At 42.7% G+C, this 19,728-nt stretch overlaps 1 protein-coding gene across 2 annotated transcripts; it reads left to right on the top strand.

The window, feature by feature from the left end:
• Positions 1-758: 758 nt before the first annotated feature.
• Positions 759-18,988, top strand: LOC109895432 (ubiquitin-conjugating enzyme E2 Q2). 2 transcript variants are annotated; one of them, XM_020489102.2, is made up of 13 exons: positions 759-1,357; positions 2,397-2,501; positions 8,080-8,202; positions 9,136-9,192; positions 9,374-9,514; positions 10,293-10,377; positions 10,494-10,554; positions 10,652-10,742; positions 10,832-10,890; positions 11,152-11,200; positions 11,294-11,389; positions 12,271-12,337; positions 14,996-18,988. In XM_020489102.2, the coding sequence occupies exons 1-13, from the start codon at positions 1,199-1,201 to the stop codon at positions 15,025-15,027; spliced, it is 1,125 nt and encodes a 374-aa protein (XP_020344691.1). In that variant the 5' UTR covers positions 759-1,198; the 3' UTR covers positions 15,028-18,988. The 2 variants fall into 2 exon arrangements, with proteins under 2 accessions (XP_020344691.1, XP_020344690.1); XM_020489101.2 differs by having other exon boundaries at positions 760-1,357; positions 9,374-9,529.
• Positions 18,989-19,728: the final 740 nt, after the last annotated feature.

Raw genomic sequence — 19,728 nt, 5'->3', positions numbered from 1 at the left:
AAATGCTCTTAACCGCTAGGCTACCTGCCGCCCCATCCAAATCTTCAGTAGACAATTCACATATCATATAACTTGTGAACTTGCACCTGTCACAAGCATATTTACTATTATATTGACTGTAAGACATAATTAGCTGATGATCAGACTACCATCACCCAATGATTAAGTCCTGGTTCATCATTCTTTCACTGTCCATTTAAGTGAGGAGTTGGTGTGACTAAATGGAGAATTACAATGCAGAGAGTGCTGTGTAATGATCATCATCACATCATGATTCTTTGTTAAGTTGAGAAGCTACTGTTTGAGTTCAGTTTTTTTTATAAAACATTTAACAGAAAAAAGAGTAGTACACTGACATCTTCTGGTGCAAGGGCATATAGCTACAATAATGTAGGACAGACATCTGTAGTGTGTTCTCAACAAGTCAGTCTTCAACAAAAATGATGGCTAAAGGTGAATTAAAGACCCCCTAAAAAGTCAGACAGCTCTCTCATCAGCAAGCCAATCCAATTAGATTAGTTTGCCTTGTCATCAATTAAATTATAAATATTGTTTTATTGGCATACACTTCCACCTGGAAAATGACTACCTTTGGCCAGCTACACGTTTATAATTTTAGTAACAATATGCTCCAAGTAAGGACGGTTTACTTCACTCAGTCACCACACAAAAAGACTGCGGTGACAAAATGTTTCAAAGTTGTCTAAGTGATTTATATATTTCTATATTTTGGTGTTCTAACCTCCGCCCCTCAACTGAGCACGCACTGGATGCTGGGATTCTGCAGGCTCGGGAAAACGCCATCTTTAAACCCCAGACGAAATCACAATTGAGCGCCGGGGATCAATGACACACTGTGACTGCGTTGGGTTACAATTTTGCGGGCATTATCATGATCAGTTTGTTGACCGGCGAAACAAATACGCAACTAATTGAAAGAACTGTGAATACTCAACCAAGTCACATTGTATGGTCTTGAAATTGTACTATCAGAAGGCTAACATCAACAACAATACTAGCTAAACGGAAAGACAACGGACGAGTAATCACGGCGTTGTTATTGAGCTAGCGAACCTGTGTTGAAGGCGCTTTGACTTTACGTTGTTTTAAAAGGCTTGATTTGGGACTCGACTGTGTGGCAGCAGTTTTAGTCCCGACTTCACTCCTCCCCAGCAGCCCAGCCGGAGATGCGTGGAAGATGTCGGTTTCGGGGCTGAAGGCCGAACTGAAGTTTCTGGAGTCCATTTTTGATCCAAACCACGAACGATTCAGAATTATTGACTGGAAACCCGATGAGCTAAACTGTCAGTTTAATGTGACTGGAGAAAAACTGTTGATTATACATTGCAACATTACGGTAAGCAGGGAAACGAGGCGACATGTCTAACGCGGTAACTAGTTACAGTAGATTAGCTCAGAACACGCAGTTATTTTGCCTGGCGGTGCGGGACAGGCGAACGGACAGATGGTTAAAGAAACACTCAGCAAATTGTGGCCAGTCGAACGTTAGCCAGCTATCATTTAGCTACTTTAGCCATGCAATGTTTTTGTTTGACTTGTTTCTACTTCCAGTGGGAGTCTAAATATTTGCATGTTAGCAAGCTAGCTAACGGTAGCTGACTTGTTTCTAGTATAGTGACTTGGTATGAGTAAAAATACTTGCATATTACTATTGTAGGCTACGTACTTAACGTTAGCAAGCTAAAATACTGAAATACAAGCAAGTCTGTTGATTTTAGCCTAAGAGTTATCCTGAAACTGGCATGACATTATGCTAGGGCCTAGGCTAGGCACGCTTTCTGCGTCACTGATGAACATTGTTAACGTTAGCTATCTACACTTCAGTATTTTCTAACGTTAACTTGTTTGACAATCAACTAACTAGCTAGCTAACGTAGTGGTGGTTATATTTTCATGGTCATGATCAACACAGTAAGTACTAAGTTAGCTATACTAATTACGTCAGTAAATAATTGCTAGCTAGCATGATTCAAAAGCATCACTTGTAAAATAAACAGCTTCTGGTGTTGTGAACAGACGGTGATCTGCTAGCTGTAACGTTATGCTATTGGTTTGTATTTTCCAATTTGCTACGTTCGTTTGACCAGCATACTGATTGAATTCAGTGCTCTTAACGTTTACTTGGCTTGTTAACATTCTATAAGGAATGTGAAATGGCCACCATCACACAACACATAAATTTAGCTTCAGGTAATGTAAAGTAGTAATAAGATATTTTTTCTGTTTAAAATGACTTGAGATTTCCCAGGTTTGATTGACACGTCAATGTCACACGTTTAATTTCAATGTTCCAAACAATTATCAAATTTCCCAGTCGTATAATGCTGATTTATTTGTTTGCTTCGCTCATCCTCATTGAAACCCATGTCTTACAGGAGTCGTACCCCTCCACACCTCCAATCTGGTTTGTGGACTCTGATGACCCGAGCCTGACACAAGTGTTGGAACGCCTGGAGGATGTCAGAAAGGGCAGCACCCTGGTAAGATCCATTTCAATCCCAGCCTTTGATCTAGTATGTGGATGATTAGGAAGGAGATTTCCCAGTGTTTAAATAATGAAACTGGATTACGACAATATATTTGAAGTATTTGTTTACAATTACAATTTTGTTGTTTAGCAGATGCTTGTATCCAAACTTAAACAACCATATTATACAACATGAATATTAATCGAATCAACTTCAACTGTGTTATGCGGAGCAATTAAAAATAGGTTGATTTTCGAACCATCGCATCTCTTATGACTAATTAACCATACCTGTTTTGGTGTTGTTGGGTAAAGCATTTCTGATAGCCTAGCTGTCACCCAACTCCACTATTTCATACTGCTGTTCCAACTGGTATTGGAGGTTAAAGGGAGATGCATGTCAGACCAATTCAGGGCTGTTCTCTGCCTCTTTCTTCTTGTCTTAGTTCTAGCTGTTAGACAGAGGAGGCTTTTGAAATCACCCTCATGTCACTCAAACATCATAGAACAGCCCTCTGTCATGTTTGGTGTGAGTGTCGAGAGTGCCTCTGATGTGGAATCAGAGGGATGGGTCTTTTTGACAGGCACACTGCCACAGTGACAGTTTCAGCAGGCCAAAGGGCCTTGTCATGTGAATATTTGAGATCAAATCATTTGTTACCTGCACTGAATACAACACCTGTTGGCCTTACTGTGAAATGCTTACTTACAAGCCCTTAACCAACAGTGCAGTTCCAGAAAGAGTTAAGAAAATATTTGCCAAATAAAGTAAAACAAAAAATGAATAAAATAACACAATAAAATTACAATAATGAGGCTATATACAGGGGGTACCGGTACAGAGTCAATGTGCGGGGTTACATGTTCGTCGAGGAAATTTGTACATGTAGGTAGGGGTGAAGTGACTATGAACAGATGATAAACTGCGAGTAGCAGCAGTGTAAAAAACAAAAACAAATGGAGGGGTGGGGGTGTCAATGTAAATAATCCGGTGGCCAGTTTTATGGCTTGGTTGTTAAAGGTGCCTTTGGGTACTAGACTTGATGCTCTGGTACCGCTTGCAGTGCGGGGAGCAGAGAAAAGTCAATGACTTGGGTGACTGTAGTCTTTGACAATTTTGAGACTTTCCACTGACACCGCATAGTATATAGGTCCTGGATGGCAGGAAGCTTGGCCCCAGTGATGTACTGGGCCTTACGCACTACCCTCTGTAGCGCCTTACGGTCAGATGCCGAGCAGTTACTATACCAGGCGGTGATGCAACCGGTCAGGATTCTCTCGATGGTGCAGCTGTAGAACCTTTTGGGGATGTTGAGGATCTGTTGTCATGCCCCTTCACGACTGTCTTGGTGTGTTTGGACCATGATAGAAACTCTCGACCCGCTCCGCTACAGCCCCGCGATGTTAATGGGGTTCTGTTCGGCCGCCTTTTCCTGTAGTCCACGATCAGCTCCTTTGTCTTGCTCAATTTGAGGGAGAGGTTGTTGTCCTGGCACCACACTGCCAGGTTTCTGACCACCTCTCTATAGGCATAGGCGGTCTTATCGTTGTCGGTGACCAGGCCTACCACTGTTGTGTCATCAGCAAACTTAATGATGGTGTTTGAGTCGTGTATGGCCACACACTTGTGGGTGAACAGGGAGTACAGGAGGGGACTAAGCACACACCCCCGAGGGGCCCCAGTGTTGAGGATCAGCATAGCAGAAGTTTTGTTGCCTACCTTTACCACCTGGGGGTGGTCTGTCAAGGATCCAGTTGCAGAGGGAGGTGTTTAGGTCCAGGGTCCTTAGCTTAGTGATGAGCTTTGTGGGCACTATGGTGTTGAATGCTGAGCTGTAGTTAATGAGCAGCATTCTCACAGGTTTTCCATTTGTCCAGGTGGGAAAGGGCAGTGTCCAGTGCGATTGATATTGTGTCATCTGTGGATTTTCGGGGTGATGGTGTTGATGTGAGCCATGACCAGTCTTTCAAAGCACTTAATGGCTTACGACGTGAGTGCTACGGGGCAGTAGTCATTTAGGCAGTTTACCTTCACTTTCTTGGGCACAGGGACTATGGTGGTCTGCTTGAAACATGTAGCTATTACGGACTCGGTCAGGGAGAGGTTGAAAATGTCAGTGAAGACACTTGCCAGTTGGTCCACACATGCTTTGGGTGCATGTCCTGGTAATCCGTTTGCCCCTGCGGCTTTGTGAATGTTGACCTGTTTAAAGGTCTTGCTCACATCGGCTACCGAGGAGTGTTATCACACAGTCATCCAGAACAGCTGGTGCTCTTATGCATGCTCTCATGCAGTGTTGCTTGACTCGAAGCGTGCATAAAAGGCATTTAGCTTGTCTGGGAGGCTCGCGTCACTGGGCAGCTCGCGGCTGTTTTTTCATCTGTAGTCTAATAGTTTTCATGCCCTGCCACTTCCGACGAGCATCAGAGCCAGTGTAATAGGATTCAATATTAGTCCTGTATTGACGCTTTGCTTGTTTGATGGTTCGTCTGAGGTCTTTCGGGATTTCTTATTAGCGTCCGGATTAGTGTCCCGCTTCTTGAAAGCAGTAGCTCTATCCTTTAGCTCGACGCGGATGTTGCCTGTAATCCATGGCTTCTGGTTGGGATATGTACGTACACTCACTGTGGGGACGATGTCGTCAATGCACTTATTGATGAAGCCGAACATATTCCAGTCTCTGCTAGCAAAACAAAATTACCTTTGAAATTACAGTTTTTGTGCCAAGCACTGTTTCCCCTATATTTATTTAGCAGCGGAGACTTGGCAATTAAGCCCTTTTCTACATACCCAGAGTCGGATGAGTTCATGGATACCATTTTTTTTTTTTTGTATCTCTACATGCAGTTTGAAGGAAGTTGCCAACTTGTGTTAGTGCAAATGCTAGTTAGCAGTGGTTTGCGACACTACCTTCAAACTGCACATGAGTTCATCTGACTCTGGGTAAGTAGAAAAGTGCAAGATTCGGCAATTAAGCCCTGTCCCGTTAAAGACCCGCTCTGATTAGCCTACTAAGTAATTTTTTATAACTCTCTGGGCTAGATGTGTCAATGTGCAGTTCATACATGCATAATTTGAGAGAAATTACTGTCTTACCTCAATTAGCCTACATTTTGTGTGTTGCTGGGATGGAGGTATCTTTGGGCTAGTTTTGCGAGCACGGGGTAGCCTAGTCTTTTTTTTAAATTTTTTTTATTTTTTTTTACTTGCAATAGGCTCACTATCCTTTATCGATAACCCTTTTCAGACATACTGGAATGTGGTCGCTTGAAAGCGCTATGGCTGGTTTGTCTGTCTATTAGGGTAGGCTACACCACGTATTTTTAAATGCCGACACGAAACCTTCTCTGGAGATATGATCGGGTGTTTTACTTAAAGGAATGAGGCTTCTGAAGCGGTACTAACGTCCATTACTAGACAACCGGAACTCTCAATCAAACTATTTTGAGCTGCTGCCAGCACGGAGACCAATCTCTCCTAAAAAAAAAAAGTACTTTAAGGTGAAGGGAAAAAATACAGAACATTTTATGCCGGAGCAGAATTCTGGCGCTTTTTTTCAAATTTTCTTAAAAGTTACCAATTGTCACTATTTATGTGTTACTGAAGCTGCGTTATAATTCTGTAAAGGGTTGTGGTACGCAACTTTCAGGAACCGCTTGTGGCTTGGTAGTGCTACTTTGTGTATTCAAAAGTACTGGAGAATCCCTTTTAAGATCAGCATTACAAGGTATATTTGTAGCAAATGGAGTGAGCAGTGGTGCGAATGAGAGCCAGGAGCACACAGCCACTGCCTGCTCCTCATCTCCCTACAATGCAGTGGCACAATCCCTTCTATTTCAAATAGTGTCAACATTTTCATTTATTTTGGAATATAATGTATTTTTAAAGTCATCACAAGTGACCTTTTTATTTGGGTATGCAAGTCAGTTAAGAACAACTTCTTATTTTACAATGACGGCCAAACCCTCACCTAACCCGTGATACAGCCTGGGATTGAACCAGGGTCTGTAGTGACGCCTCTAGCACTGAGATGCAGTGCTTCAGACCGCTGCGCCACTCAGGAGCCCTTCTCAGTTGTTCTACCAAAAAAAATCTCTCGGGGGGACAAGCCCTCACCCCCTATCTTTTGCTGCTGCTGAAAGAAATCCAAGGGGAAACGCTGAGTTCTCTGTAGGCTATATCTTGCTTATGTAGCTACATTCTTTGACTTGGCCTACTTACTCACACTGCATGCTCTGATTGTAGCCCACCAGATCTGCATTTTATAGCACTCTTATTAAAGTTATCTGTGGTGATTATATTTTCTCTGTTGCACCATGCATTATACAATATTTTCACCATGTATTGGCCAGGCCTACATTCAGTAGAATACACTTCTTCTATAGCAATACTGAAACGTTTGAGGTACACATTTCTGCACTAAGTTACTGTTGCTAAGGTGTCTGACATTCCCTGACGTAATCTTACCTTTCACGTGGTCTCTGAGGGTGTGCTGTGGTGGAGGTACAATGCAGTGAAAAAGTATATGCCCCCTTTCTAATGTTCTGTTTTTGCATATTTTCTTACTGAATGTTATCAGATCTTCAACCAAAACCTAATATAAGATCAAGGGAAGTTGAGTGTACAAATAAAAACATATGTAATAAAGTTATTCCACATCCAATGGAAAAGTTCATTTTCTCCTTCCACAAAGTACCTGGTTGTTCCACCTGCAATGACTGTAACCAACAACTACAGGAAGCAGTTGATCAGAACTGCTTTAACTCAGAGACTTTCGTGGGTTTAGGTCTGAACTATGACTAGGCCATTCCAAAATTGACAATTTGTTGCTAATGGACAATTTGTCAGCAATTCTGATGTAGACTTTATTTTTCTGGTGAAAACCAGATACTGTGTTCCACATTAAGAATGTCATACCAATGGTCAAGTGTGGTGGTAGTGTGATGGTTTGGGGATACTTTGCTGCATCAGGACCTGGATGACTTGCATTCATTGAAGTGAATTTTACTGTGTATCAGCAAATTCTACTTGAGAATATCAGGCTGTCTGAGCTTAAGCTGAAGTGCTGCTGGTTCATGCAGGAAGACTGATGGAAAAAACGCAATCAAGTCTACATCGGAACGGCTGAAAAACACACTGTTTTGGAACGGCCTAGTCAAAGTCCAGATCTGATTTTGAGATGTTGTGGCAAGTCCTGAAACGAGCAGTTCATGCTCGAAAACCCACATGTGGCTAAGTTAAATCAGTTTTGCATGGTGGAGTGGGTGAAAACTGATCAACAACGACTACAGGAAGTGTTCGGTTGCAGTCAATGCAGCTAAATGTGGCACAACCAGTTGAGCGTAAGCGGTTAATTACTTTTTCACAAAGCGTCATTGGGTGTTGCATAACTTTTTTGATTAAATAAATGAAACAAGTTTTATCATTTTTATTTGTTTGCTCAGGTTCCCTTTATCTAATATTAGATATTGGTTGAAGATCTGATAGCATTTGTTGTAAAATATCCCTTTTCACGGCAATGTATCTGTGACATGTCTGTGCTGTGTTATCTAGTGCTGCCTGACCTCCCTAACTCTTAACTGTCCCCCAGCTCCTGCAGCAGCTAAAGCGGCTCATCTGTGACCTCTGTCGGCTGTACAACCTGCCCCAGCACCCAGATGTAGAGATGCTGGACCAGCCCCTCCCTGCTGGCCCTGTAGGACAAGACCGAAAGGTAAGGACGGCTAATGACCGCTCAAAATGTTTTCTGGTTTTCAAATACTACTAGGCCTATATATTTTCCATTGGATGGCATTGAAGTATGGGTCTCCCGAGTGGCGCAGCGGTCTAAGGTTCAGTGCAAGAGGTGTCACTATAGTACCTGGTTCGAATCCAGGCTGTATCACACCCGGCCGTGATTGGGAGTCCTATAGGGCGGCGCACAATTGGCCCAGTGTTGTCCGGATTTGGCCGGAGCAGGCCGTCAATGTAAATAAGAATTTGTTCTTATCTGACTTTCCTAGTTAAATAAAAATATTTGTTAAAAATAAAAAAAGAGGCTTTTTCATGAAGACCATCTCCTTTCACATACATAAAGTGAGTCATGTGCCTAATCCTTTTGTTTAGTTTTATTGTCAAAGCTACCAAGGAGATTGAAGACACTTAACTAATGAAAGGGTTTAAAAACCTGCATGAAGAACCTAATACTGTCCTGAAACCATCCATCAGCACAGACATGAATGATTATTCCAGAGTCCTGGAGATGGAATCAATAGACTCTTCCTGTGCTCGTGGTCAGTGGGAGGTGCTAGCATATTTTACCTCGAAACCAATGAAGACAACCTTAGCCTCATATAGTCTACTTGAGAAATTAGAATGACCGAAGAAGAGGATGAATGTTAAGCAGTAGCAGCCTGTGCAGCTGTGCTTTAAACGCAAACATTGATTCTTGGGCTGAAAGAAAGGGGACGGGAGGCGCTGTTGTGCTATGCAAGACGAGGAATGTTGTTTCTGACAACCCAGAAACTTGCTTACTGGTTTTTGCACATTTCAGAGCATTCCTACAAATATCTGTTTTTTTGTTACCAGACTTCAGATGTGACAGTGGCATGTTAGGAATGAGATTGAACTGTCTATGAACTCACCTTTCTCTGTTTTTTATCTTTAGCATGGGGTCACAGACGAGGTCACGTCCGAAGAGGAGGAAGAAGAGGAAATGGGAGAGGTCCTTTTCAAATAAATGTCATTCCATGTAGCACTGCACATTACCATGCTGATATGAGCTGAGCTATGCTGGATGTCAAGCTCGACTAGATAGTCAATACCAATCACACATATTTGCAAGTGTTAACTTGAAGTAAAATGTCTTCTAATGCTCTTTATCTTGTTGTGTGTTGTGCCAGCAGGACATTGAAGACCTGGACCACTATGAGATGAAAGAGGAGGAGCCAGTGGATGGGAAGAAGTCTGAGGATGACGGCATCGAGAAGGAGAACCTGGCCATCCTGGAGAAGATCCGCAAGAACCAGAGGCAGGACCACTTGAACGTAAGTGCTCATTCGGTAAGGTGACATTTTATACGCTTTTGGGGGATGCATGGGGAATATCTGTCAGGCTTAGAACAGTTTACTGGACCCAGCACTGTTACACTGGGATGTCTAGTGACCTTTTATGATATAGCCAATATGCATGCATCTAACCAGTTTCAGGTGGTTCTGAATGCATGTGTTTTTCGATCAGTGTTTTAATGATGGAATTTCTTACCATTGCAATACACCGAGATTATGCTGTTTAGGACTCCAATTTGTAAACAAGGATATAATCAACATGGATTGCGTAGGCTAAATTACAGTACTTATTCATTCTGATAGTAATCATATGATCTAACATTTACACACAGCTTTCTTAATTGTTGCTTTGGAATACAGCCGTTTCCCCTAAGGTCTGTGAGCAGCTCTGAGAGACTTAGAACTGAGACTCTTCTTTCATCCTCCACAGTCCCTACTGCATTCAATGGCTCAGCTCTTCAAATCTATCATTATCACAGATGAGAGCGTTGCTATGGAACCTGTGAAATTCTCCCCATATACTGTAGCGAACTGTATACTGCCAGTTAGTTCTGAAGCCATTTGTCTCTATGCTGATCAATAACTGTTCATTTATAGGAGTTTGTAGATGTTTTATCTAAATGCAGAGCTTTTAGCATATTTGAACTGAGCCTGTAAACATTTGATTTAATCGTGGTAGAGTCTCAGTGCATTATTATCATTGAATGTGCTGCATGTTTGTGTGTCGGTGTATTACCCTGTGTGTTGTGTGTTGCAGGGTGCAGTGTCTGGTTCAGTGCAGGCTTCAGACCGCCTCATGAAGGAGCTCCGGGAGATATACCGGTCCCAGAGTTACAAGATGGGTACGTACTTCACTGCAGCAGCACTAGAAAGCTCTAAGAATACGGCGCAAAAAATAAATACAAAAATGACAGTTTGATTCAGAATGTCACTTACCAGACTATGCATTCTCTTCCAGGTATCTATTCAGTGGAGCTGGTCAATGACAGCTTGTATGAATGGCATGTCAAGCTGAGGACGTAAGTAACTGTTTACCATAGGAGTTGACAGTACTGTATAATTCTAGCATGTGATGTATTATATGACGTATTATGATGCGTTCCATTTGCTCAACAGCGTAGATCCAGACAGTCCCCTACACAGTGACCTGCAGGTTTTAAAGGAAAAGGAGGGAATGGATTACATTCTGCTCAACTTCTCATATAAAGTAAGTACCAATGCTGATACTAGAAAGCAGAGACCGTTTGTTAGCGTTGACTGTTCTCGTTTTAATGCTATTTTGTGCTCTACCTGCAGGATAATTTCCCCTTTGATCCACCATTTGTACGGGTGGCTTCTCCTGTGCTGTCTGGAGGGTGAGTTCAGTTCACTGCGTATGAGTGGAATGGCTTTGTATTTCTGCAGTGTTTCCGCTGTGACTGAGTTGCTCCCCTCACTTAACCGTGAAGGAAGGGTGGGCTCTTCTGGTCTAAACTAATTGTCAACAGCCAGTGAAAGGCTAGCAGTTTAGCTAAAAGGAGATCATCTGTGCTTGTGGATAAGAGATTTATTGTGGTCTTTTGATCACTTAATGTCTACATATTCTAATGTTTTCCTTTCACCTGCTGTCTTCTAAGTTATGTTCTTGGAGGGGGTGCCCTGTGCATGGAGCTTCTCACAAAACAGGTATGTTTTTATGCCTCTGAATGTCAGTTAACTTATGTTATTTCACAGTGGAGGTAAATGCTAGTGCATTGATGTATCGCCACTTGATTTCAGGGCTGGAGCAGTGCCTATTCCATAGAGTCTGTAATCATGCAGATCAACGCCACTTTAGTCAAGGGAAAAGCCAGAGTGCAGTTTGGAGCCAATAAGGTAAGCATTGTTTAAGGGGGCAGAGAGCTTTTAAATGTGTTAACATGGTGTATACTACAGGGTGTATTGACACTGTTCTGACATGGATAAAGGGGTGAGCTGTGTGTGTGGCCAGCTGGTCCATGCTGCTCTATGGAAATGAGGTGTCTAAGCCCCCAGCACTTCATTTAAACAGGACGTTGTTACTTAGCGCCGCTGGGACAGTGCGATGCTGCTGATCTCTTAATGCTGACGCTTCACACGGGTCCACTTCATGCTGTCATTTCTCTCTTCTCTCAGCACAGTCACACTAATCTGGCTCTGGGATCCCAGTAGACTTCGGAGCAAACCAAATGACAGGGATATTTATAGACGAGCTGTAGTTTCAAGGAATCTTGGGCCCTCTTGCTTGATAACCTCTGTTCTTTAAAAGTTAGGATCTAACTATGTACACCAAAGAAAGACTTGATACTTAGCTATATTGTCATATCCTGTCTAATGAAAGTGTTAATCATATTTGTCCTGAGGTTACTAATGTTGGGTAGGTAAAATGGTTAATAGAATGCCAGAAATGTACCTAATTAATCAAAAACATAAGAATACCAATGTTTCTGTCACTGGGTTGATAGGACTCTGGCCTTATAAGAGCCAGTTCCTCTTATGCTGAATTTTAATAAACCCGCATCGGAGGGTGCGAACGCAGCATGATATCAGTACGAGTGGCCAAATTCTTTCGGGGAAGCTGATAGAAAGGCCTCCACCGTACGGTCAGACTTCACCAAACTAATTTACTTGTACGTGATGATGCTTAGCCCTGTGTCTCCCCAATATATAAATGAACCTTTACACTTCTTGGGGCATTCATAAGCACAAGTTCAATAGATGTGCTGTTTTTGTTTCAGAACCAATACAATCTTGCCAGAGCACAGCAGTCATACAAATCCCTGGTCCAGATCCATGAAAAGAACGGTGAGTGTTACCATGTTCACTTACACATCTTGTATCGTATTTGACCTTGAGATTACATCCCTCCATACATCAGTCAGTGGTTGTGAAAATACAGTGTGTGTATGTACAGTTGAAGTCGGAACGTTACATACACCACTCCACAAATTTCTTGTTAACAAACTAGTTTTGGCAAGTTGGTTAGGACATCTACTTTGTGCATGACACACACAATTTTTCCAGCAATTGTTTACAGACAGATTATTTCACTTATAATTAATTCACTGTATCACAATTCCAGCGGGTCAGAAGTTTACATGCACTAAGTTGACAGTGCCTTTAAACGGCTTGGACAATTCCAGAAAATGATGTCATGGCTTTAGAAGCTTCTGACAGGCTAATTGACATAATTGGAGGTGTACCTGTGGATGTATTTCAAGGCCTACCTTCAAACTCAGTGCCTCTTTGCTTGACATCATGGGAAAATCAAAAGAAACCAGCAAAGACCTCAAACATTGTAGACCTCCAAGTCTGGTTCATCCTTGGGAGCAAATTCCAAACGCCTGAAGGTACCACGTTCATCTGTAATAACAATAGTATGTCCTTTTTGGAGAAATGTCCTCTGGTCTGATGAAACAAAGAACTGTTTTGCCATAGTGAGCATCGTTGTGTTTGGAGGAAAAAGGGTGAGGCTTGCAAGCTGAAGAAAACCATCCCAAGCTGCCACCACCGTGCATCATGTTGTGGGGGTGCTTTGCTGCAGGAGGGACTGGTGCCCTTAACATAATAGATGGCATCATGTGGTAGGATAATTATGTGGATATATTGAAGCAACATCTCAAGCTTGATCAAAAATGGGTCTTCCAAATGGACAATGACCCCAAGCATACTTCCAAAGTTGTGGCAAAATGGCTGAAGGACAACAAAGTCAAGGTATTGGAGTGGCCATCACAAAGCCCTGACCTCAATCCCACAGAATTTGTGGGCAGAACTGAAAAAGCGTGTGCGAGCAAGGAGGCCTACAAACTTGACTCAGTTACACCAGCTCTGTCAGAAGGAATGGGCCCCAATTTATCGTGGGAAGCTTGTGGTAGGCTACCTGAAATGTTTGACCCAAGTTAAACAATTTAAAGGCAATGCTACCAAATACAAATTGAGTGCATGTAAACTTCTGACCCACTGGGAATGTGATGAAAGAAATAAAAGATCTCTACTATTATTCTGACATTTCACATTCTTAAAATAAAGTGGTGATCCTAACTTACCTAAAACGGAATTTTTACTAAGATGTCTGGAATTGTGAAAAACTGAGTTTAAATGTATTTGGCCATGGTGTATGTAAACTTCTGACTTCAACTAATATATATATATATATATCTCCTCACACACACCAAAGTATGTTGACACCCCTTCAAATTAGTGGATTCAGCTAGTTCAGCCACACCCGTTGCTGACAGGTGTGTAAAATAAAGCACACAGCCAAGCAATCACCATAGACCAACATTGTTACTGAAAAGCTTTGTGACTTTCAACGTGGCACTGTTACAGGATGCCAGTTTGTCAAATTTCTCCCCTGTTAGAGCTGCCCCAGGCCAACTGTATGTGCTGTTATTTTGAAGTGGAATCATCTAGCAGCAACAACGGCACAGCTGCCAAGTGGTATGCCACACAAACAGAACGAGACCACCGAGTGCTGAAGCGCGTAACGTCTTTCCTCGGTTGCAACACACTACCCAGTTCCAAACTGTCTCTGGAAGCAACGTTGGCACAAGAACTGTTCGTCGGGAGCTTCATGAAATGGATTACCATAGCCGAGCACCCACACACAATCCTAAGATCACCATGTGCAATGCCAAGCGTCGACTGGCGTGGTGTAAACCTAACCACAATTGAACTCTGGAGCAGTGGAAATGCGTTCTCTGGAGTGATAAGTCACACTTAACCATCTGGCAGTCCAATGGACGAATCTGGGTATGGCGGATGCCAGAAGAACGCTGCCTGCCGAATGCATATAGCCAACTTAAGTTTGGTGGAGATATAATGGTCTCTCTTTTTCATGGTTTGGGCTAGGCCCCTTTGGTTACAGTGAAGGGAAATCTTAACGATACAGCATACAATGACATTCTAGACGATTCTGTGCTTTGAACTTTGGCAACAGTTTGGGGAAGGCCCTTTACTGTTTCAGCATGACAATGCCCCTGAGCGAGGTCCATACAGAAATGGTTTGTCGAGATTGGTGTGGAAGAATTTGACTGGCCTTCACCGAGCACTGACCTCATCAAACACCTTTTGGGATTAATTGGAACGCCGACTGCAAGCCAGGCAGCATCGCCCAACACCAGTGCCCGACCCCACTAATGCTTTTGTGGCTGAATGAAAGCAAGTCCACGCAGCAATGTTCCAAAGCCTTCCCAGAAGAGTGGAGGCTGTTATCGTAGCAAAGAGGGGACCTACTTCATATTAATGCTCAATATTTTGTAATGAGATGTTCAACGAGCAGGTGTCTACATACTTTTGGTAGTGTATTACCAGCACCAAGAGGGTTTCATATGGCAGCTATAGTGATTGTTCTTAGGTCAAGATAAAATACAGCTAACTCTTTGCTCATTCTTACTGTCTAGGATGAACTGACTGTTTTGTCCAGTATAACTGAGTGCACTGTCTCTTGTCTGATCCTTGTAGGCTGGTACACTCCCCCTAAGGAGGATGGGTAAGAGGACTGTTGCCATGCCTCCACTGGGACCACATGTCTTAGGGTCAACACCTTTCCCTCCCCATACTTTTCTTTTCCCTCTAACTGGAGTTGTTTTCATTGGGAGTTTGTTCCCCAGCCAGTTCCACCCATTCTGTTAAAACCCCCCCACTGACCAACCACCTCACTGACCATATCCACTTCTCAATAGTGGATTCACCCTCTAGCTATTTATCTTTCTCACACTTGTGCAATCGCTTCCTTTGTTACAATCTCACCCCTAATCCCTTGAGCATTGAATGAACTCCATATCTTGTGCAACTCCCTTAAATCCTACTCTGGGCAAGCAAAGAAGAGCTTACTTACTGCCTGTGATTTCTGGTTGAGGCATGGCTTTTGCTAGTGACTGAAGCTGTCTGTTACGTGACTGGGGTTGATATTCTCCGGCCACAGACTGGAACAGAGAATGACGGTTGACATTCCCCTTGTGACATTGGAGGCTGGGATAGACAATGAAACACTGGTAGTGGGAATGAGCACCACCTCACTCGCCATTGATGGCCTCTTATGTCTGTGCTTGTGTATCTGTATATTGCCAAGATTCCTCCTTCTGGAATAACATGTCCTCCTGAGGCTTATTTCCTTAAAAATGCCTGGTCTACAAAAGCCAAAGGCCCTGAATGGAGAAAGGAGAGCTATAGACTCCTTACCAAAAGTGGGACTGAGACAGCTTAATGGAGGCTATCCTGTTGAGCACAAGAGGTGTTTGCTGCCTCCACCACCCAGCCCAATCTCCTCTCAGGCTGCTTTTGGAAATATGACCAGGCTTAGCAAAGGCAGGTTGGATTTAATCACTGTAATGTAGTTGAATTTAACTCCATGTAAAACTTGTAAAGTTGTATTTCTGAGAATTGATTTAATTGTTTTTAATGTAACCATGTGTGGGTCTTGGGGTTCGAGATGGCCGAGACTGCGTTACTATACCCTTGGCTATAGCAGGGGCATCAATCAAGGTGCATTTTCAGGCGTAGGATAACAAAGCATTTGCTTCATGGATACTCTTGCAGAATTTAAAAGGAACACCTTTAAACCATGTTTTTATGTAAGCATAATGACTACTATTGTTTTCCTGTATAAATTGAAATACTTGTATTTTTTTGTTAGTGGTTTGATATGTTCAAAAGTGACACCATTCCTTTTACGCAATGCGACAGTGGTGCTTTTTGGGCATTCCAGATATGCTGGCTAATTTCCCCGGTGACACAAACTTGATGAACCTTTCAGTAAGGCTATGCACACAATCGTTAGGAAGTTATCTGTACACGCAATAATTTGAAAACGGCTCAGTGCCGTCCCCTGCTTCATTTGAATCCATGGTCTAACTAGCTTGTTCACACACTCAGATCGCCCATCCATGGTCTAACTAGCTTGTTCACACACTCAGATCGCCCATCCATGGTCTAACTAGCTTGTTCACACACTCAGATCGCCCATCCATGGTCTAACTAGCTTGTTCACACACTCAGATCGCCCATCCATGGTCTAACTAGCTTGTTCACACACTCAGATCGCCCATCCATGGTCTAACTAGCTTGTTCACACACTCAGATCGCCCATCCATGGTCTAACTAGCTTGTTCACACACTCAGATCGCCCATCCATGGTCTAACTAGCTTGTTCACACACTCAGATCGCCCATCCATGCCCCTCATTGCTACAGTGGACTTCACTTCATACCACATGCTCAATAATAAAATATTTGTTGATTTTTAAAGATATTTTCAGGTCTGACTATAAGGTGTGTGTGTGTGTGTGTGTGTGTGTGTAGTAATGCCTTCAACAAAAGACTGAGCACCAGTGATTTCCATCCTTTGCCTCCCCTCTCTAGTACCTTATTTTGTATCTGATTATTCACTTATGACCTGACCACCTCATGATCTTGGTTGTCAGTGATGGAAGGAACCTTTTCAGTGGGGTCATGAACCCCTAACTCATGACCATCCTCAGCACTGTCAAACCTGGAGCATGCCAAGTCTTAGCTATATGAATAATATGCAGAATATTGTGTGACTCATTTGATTTAATGTTATTACACACATTAAAAGGTGTTTTTTTTTGTGTGGGTGTTATCCACTTTGTTAGACATCTGTCTCAAAAACCAGCATAGGAACCAACTTGTTCCTAGTAAATATTCCTATTTTTTTGTTTGTTCAACGCTGTTGGTCAGCCCAGCACACTAACCTCATCCATAACTATGTCGCCTTTGTAAAAAATACTAATGGGCATCTAATGTATAATTAAGCTCCATCTACCTTGTATTTGTTGTAATGTCAGCCACCCCACCTGTATAACACAATGCATCACGTTCTGTAAAAATGGTGGCACTGAAGACTCATTTAGAGGTTTATTACTATTCAACCCAATATGGTGATTGACTACATTACCAAATATGTCTACTACACATAGATAACCGATGATCAGTGTCATAGACTTTACGTATTGGTACCAAGTGTGCCACTGCTTTCTCACATGGCTGACCTCATCGTAAACATGCCCTGGCTAGAAACTCCCTCCCTGTGTTCTCTGGAGAAGCAAACTCAGGGATACATGGCTACTGCACACTTGACTTAGCAAGGGATTGCTTCACAAATGTCACGATGCAATTATTTTTGTTACTATTTTTTTCTTCCAAATTGTTTTCCCCTCCTATAATTGCAGTAACCATTGGCCTGCTCACTCTCCATTTGGCTTGTCTGAATATCTTTAAAGTAGTGACTGGTAAGACTGTAGTGGTAAGCAGGGTGTGGTGGAGTGATGAGGGAGGGGCATGTTTGCGCTCTCTCATATTCAATACCTCCAGATCAATTTTGTGACACTGAAAGGTGAACCAATGCTTTACCTCACCCATTTAACCTCATTGTCTTGGGTCTTTGTTTTTCTAGTCTAGGACCTCTTCCTCGTGATCCTGTACCTCCTGGTTTTGTAGTCTTTTGCATGTAGATATCTCATCAAGTACTTTCCCTCTAGGGACTAAGGTGTGTGTGTGGACTAGAGTTTTGGTTTATCTGGTTGGATCATCTATATTAGTTTTCACAGGTCGGTAGATGCGGTCTCTGTAAACCCCATTTCTGGGAACGGATTCCTTTTTTTTTTTATCGATTCGTGTAGGTCTGACACCAGATCAGGTTAGTTCTAAAGGATAAAAATTGCAAAACGTCTGTCTCCAACACTTATGGGCGTCCCACCCGTGTCTTAAAGTATGAGATTGGAAACGAATGACCTATACTATTCTGTCCAGAGCGGGACTCCACCTCTTACTATTTTAAAGCCCTGTGTCATCAGAGCAGACGTCAAATGGGCATTTAACGCCGTGGAAGGCCCCATGTCTGTTCTAATGTCAGGTGTGCAGTGAATTACAGCTCTTATACAGATCCAGACCAGTTGTCTAACAACCCAGTGCTTTGGGAGATTTTGGTTTGAGACCTGAAACTAATTATTGGTTCCTTTTCTGGCTTAATTTTGTGATTGGCGACTGAGCGGGCTATAACGTTATGCACTGTTCGCATGTGATTGGCGACTGAGCGGGCTATAACGTTATGCACTGTTCGCATGTGATTGGCGACTGAGCGGGCTATAACGTTATGCACTGTTCGCATGTGATTGGCGACTGAGCGGGCTATAACGTTATGCACTGTTCGCATGTGATTGGCGACTGAGCGGGCTATAACGTTATGCACTGTTCGCATGTGATTGGCGACTGAGCGGGCTATAACGTTATGCACTGTTCGCATGTGATTGGCGACTGAGCGGGCTATAACGTTATGCACTGTTCGCATGTGATTGGCGACTGAGCGGGCTATAACGTTATGCACTGTTCGCATGCTTTGCTTTTATTGTGTGTTTTTTCCATTGCAAGGGTTATTTTGACCATGTACAGTAATTTGTAAACTTGCATCAAGTTTATGAATAAAGAATTTTCTTAAATACTCCTGTGTACTATTTGAGATGTGATACAGAGCTGTATTAGTATTTTATATAGGACCCTCTGCTTAAGGCTGAAACCATGAATGGTGATAAATATGCCCTTGTAGTGGACACTAATGGAAGAGCAATGCAATCACACTGGATCTGGAACACTGAGTTGAGCTTGAATGGCTAGTATGGTGATACCACTTCAATAGATGGTTTGACTTCTTCAATACATATCAGGGATATTTTGGGCAGAAAATCCATACAAATAGTTTATCTCTGGTTGCAGCAGATTCCACTAGAGGGTGCTGGAACATTGTTACAGAAATGTATTGAAATGGTTCATTTGGAAAATAGAGGAATCTTAGAACTCTTGTTACGGGTTCTTGGTCACCTCCCTGACCAAGACCCTTCTTCGCCGAATGCTCAGTTTGGCCCGGGCGGCCAGCTCTAGGAAGAGTCTCGGTGGTTCCAAACCTTTTCCATTTAAGAATGGAGGCCACTGTGTTCTTGGAACTTCAATGCTGTATTTTGTCCATACCATACATTTGGAACCTTCTCCCTCAGTAGCTGTTTTCATGAGTATCACAAGTCAAGTCTGGTCGCCTCATATTCCCTCATCAATACTTTGGAGCCACAGTGGTGGAGTGAGTTTTCAGGGTTTGAGCAATCCCATAGATGACGTCTGATGTAAAAGCCAAATTAATACCTGGGTTATTACAAGGAGCATTGCTGTAGTCGTAAACACACAGTT

The sequence above is a fragment of the Oncorhynchus kisutch genome, linkage group LG8, assembly GCF_002021735.2.
Source record: "Oncorhynchus kisutch isolate 150728-3 linkage group LG8, Okis_V2, whole genome shotgun sequence".
NCBI lineage: Eukaryota > Metazoa > Chordata > Actinopteri > Salmoniformes > Salmonidae > Oncorhynchus > Oncorhynchus kisutch.
This window is presented reverse-complemented; position numbering and strand designations above follow the sequence as displayed.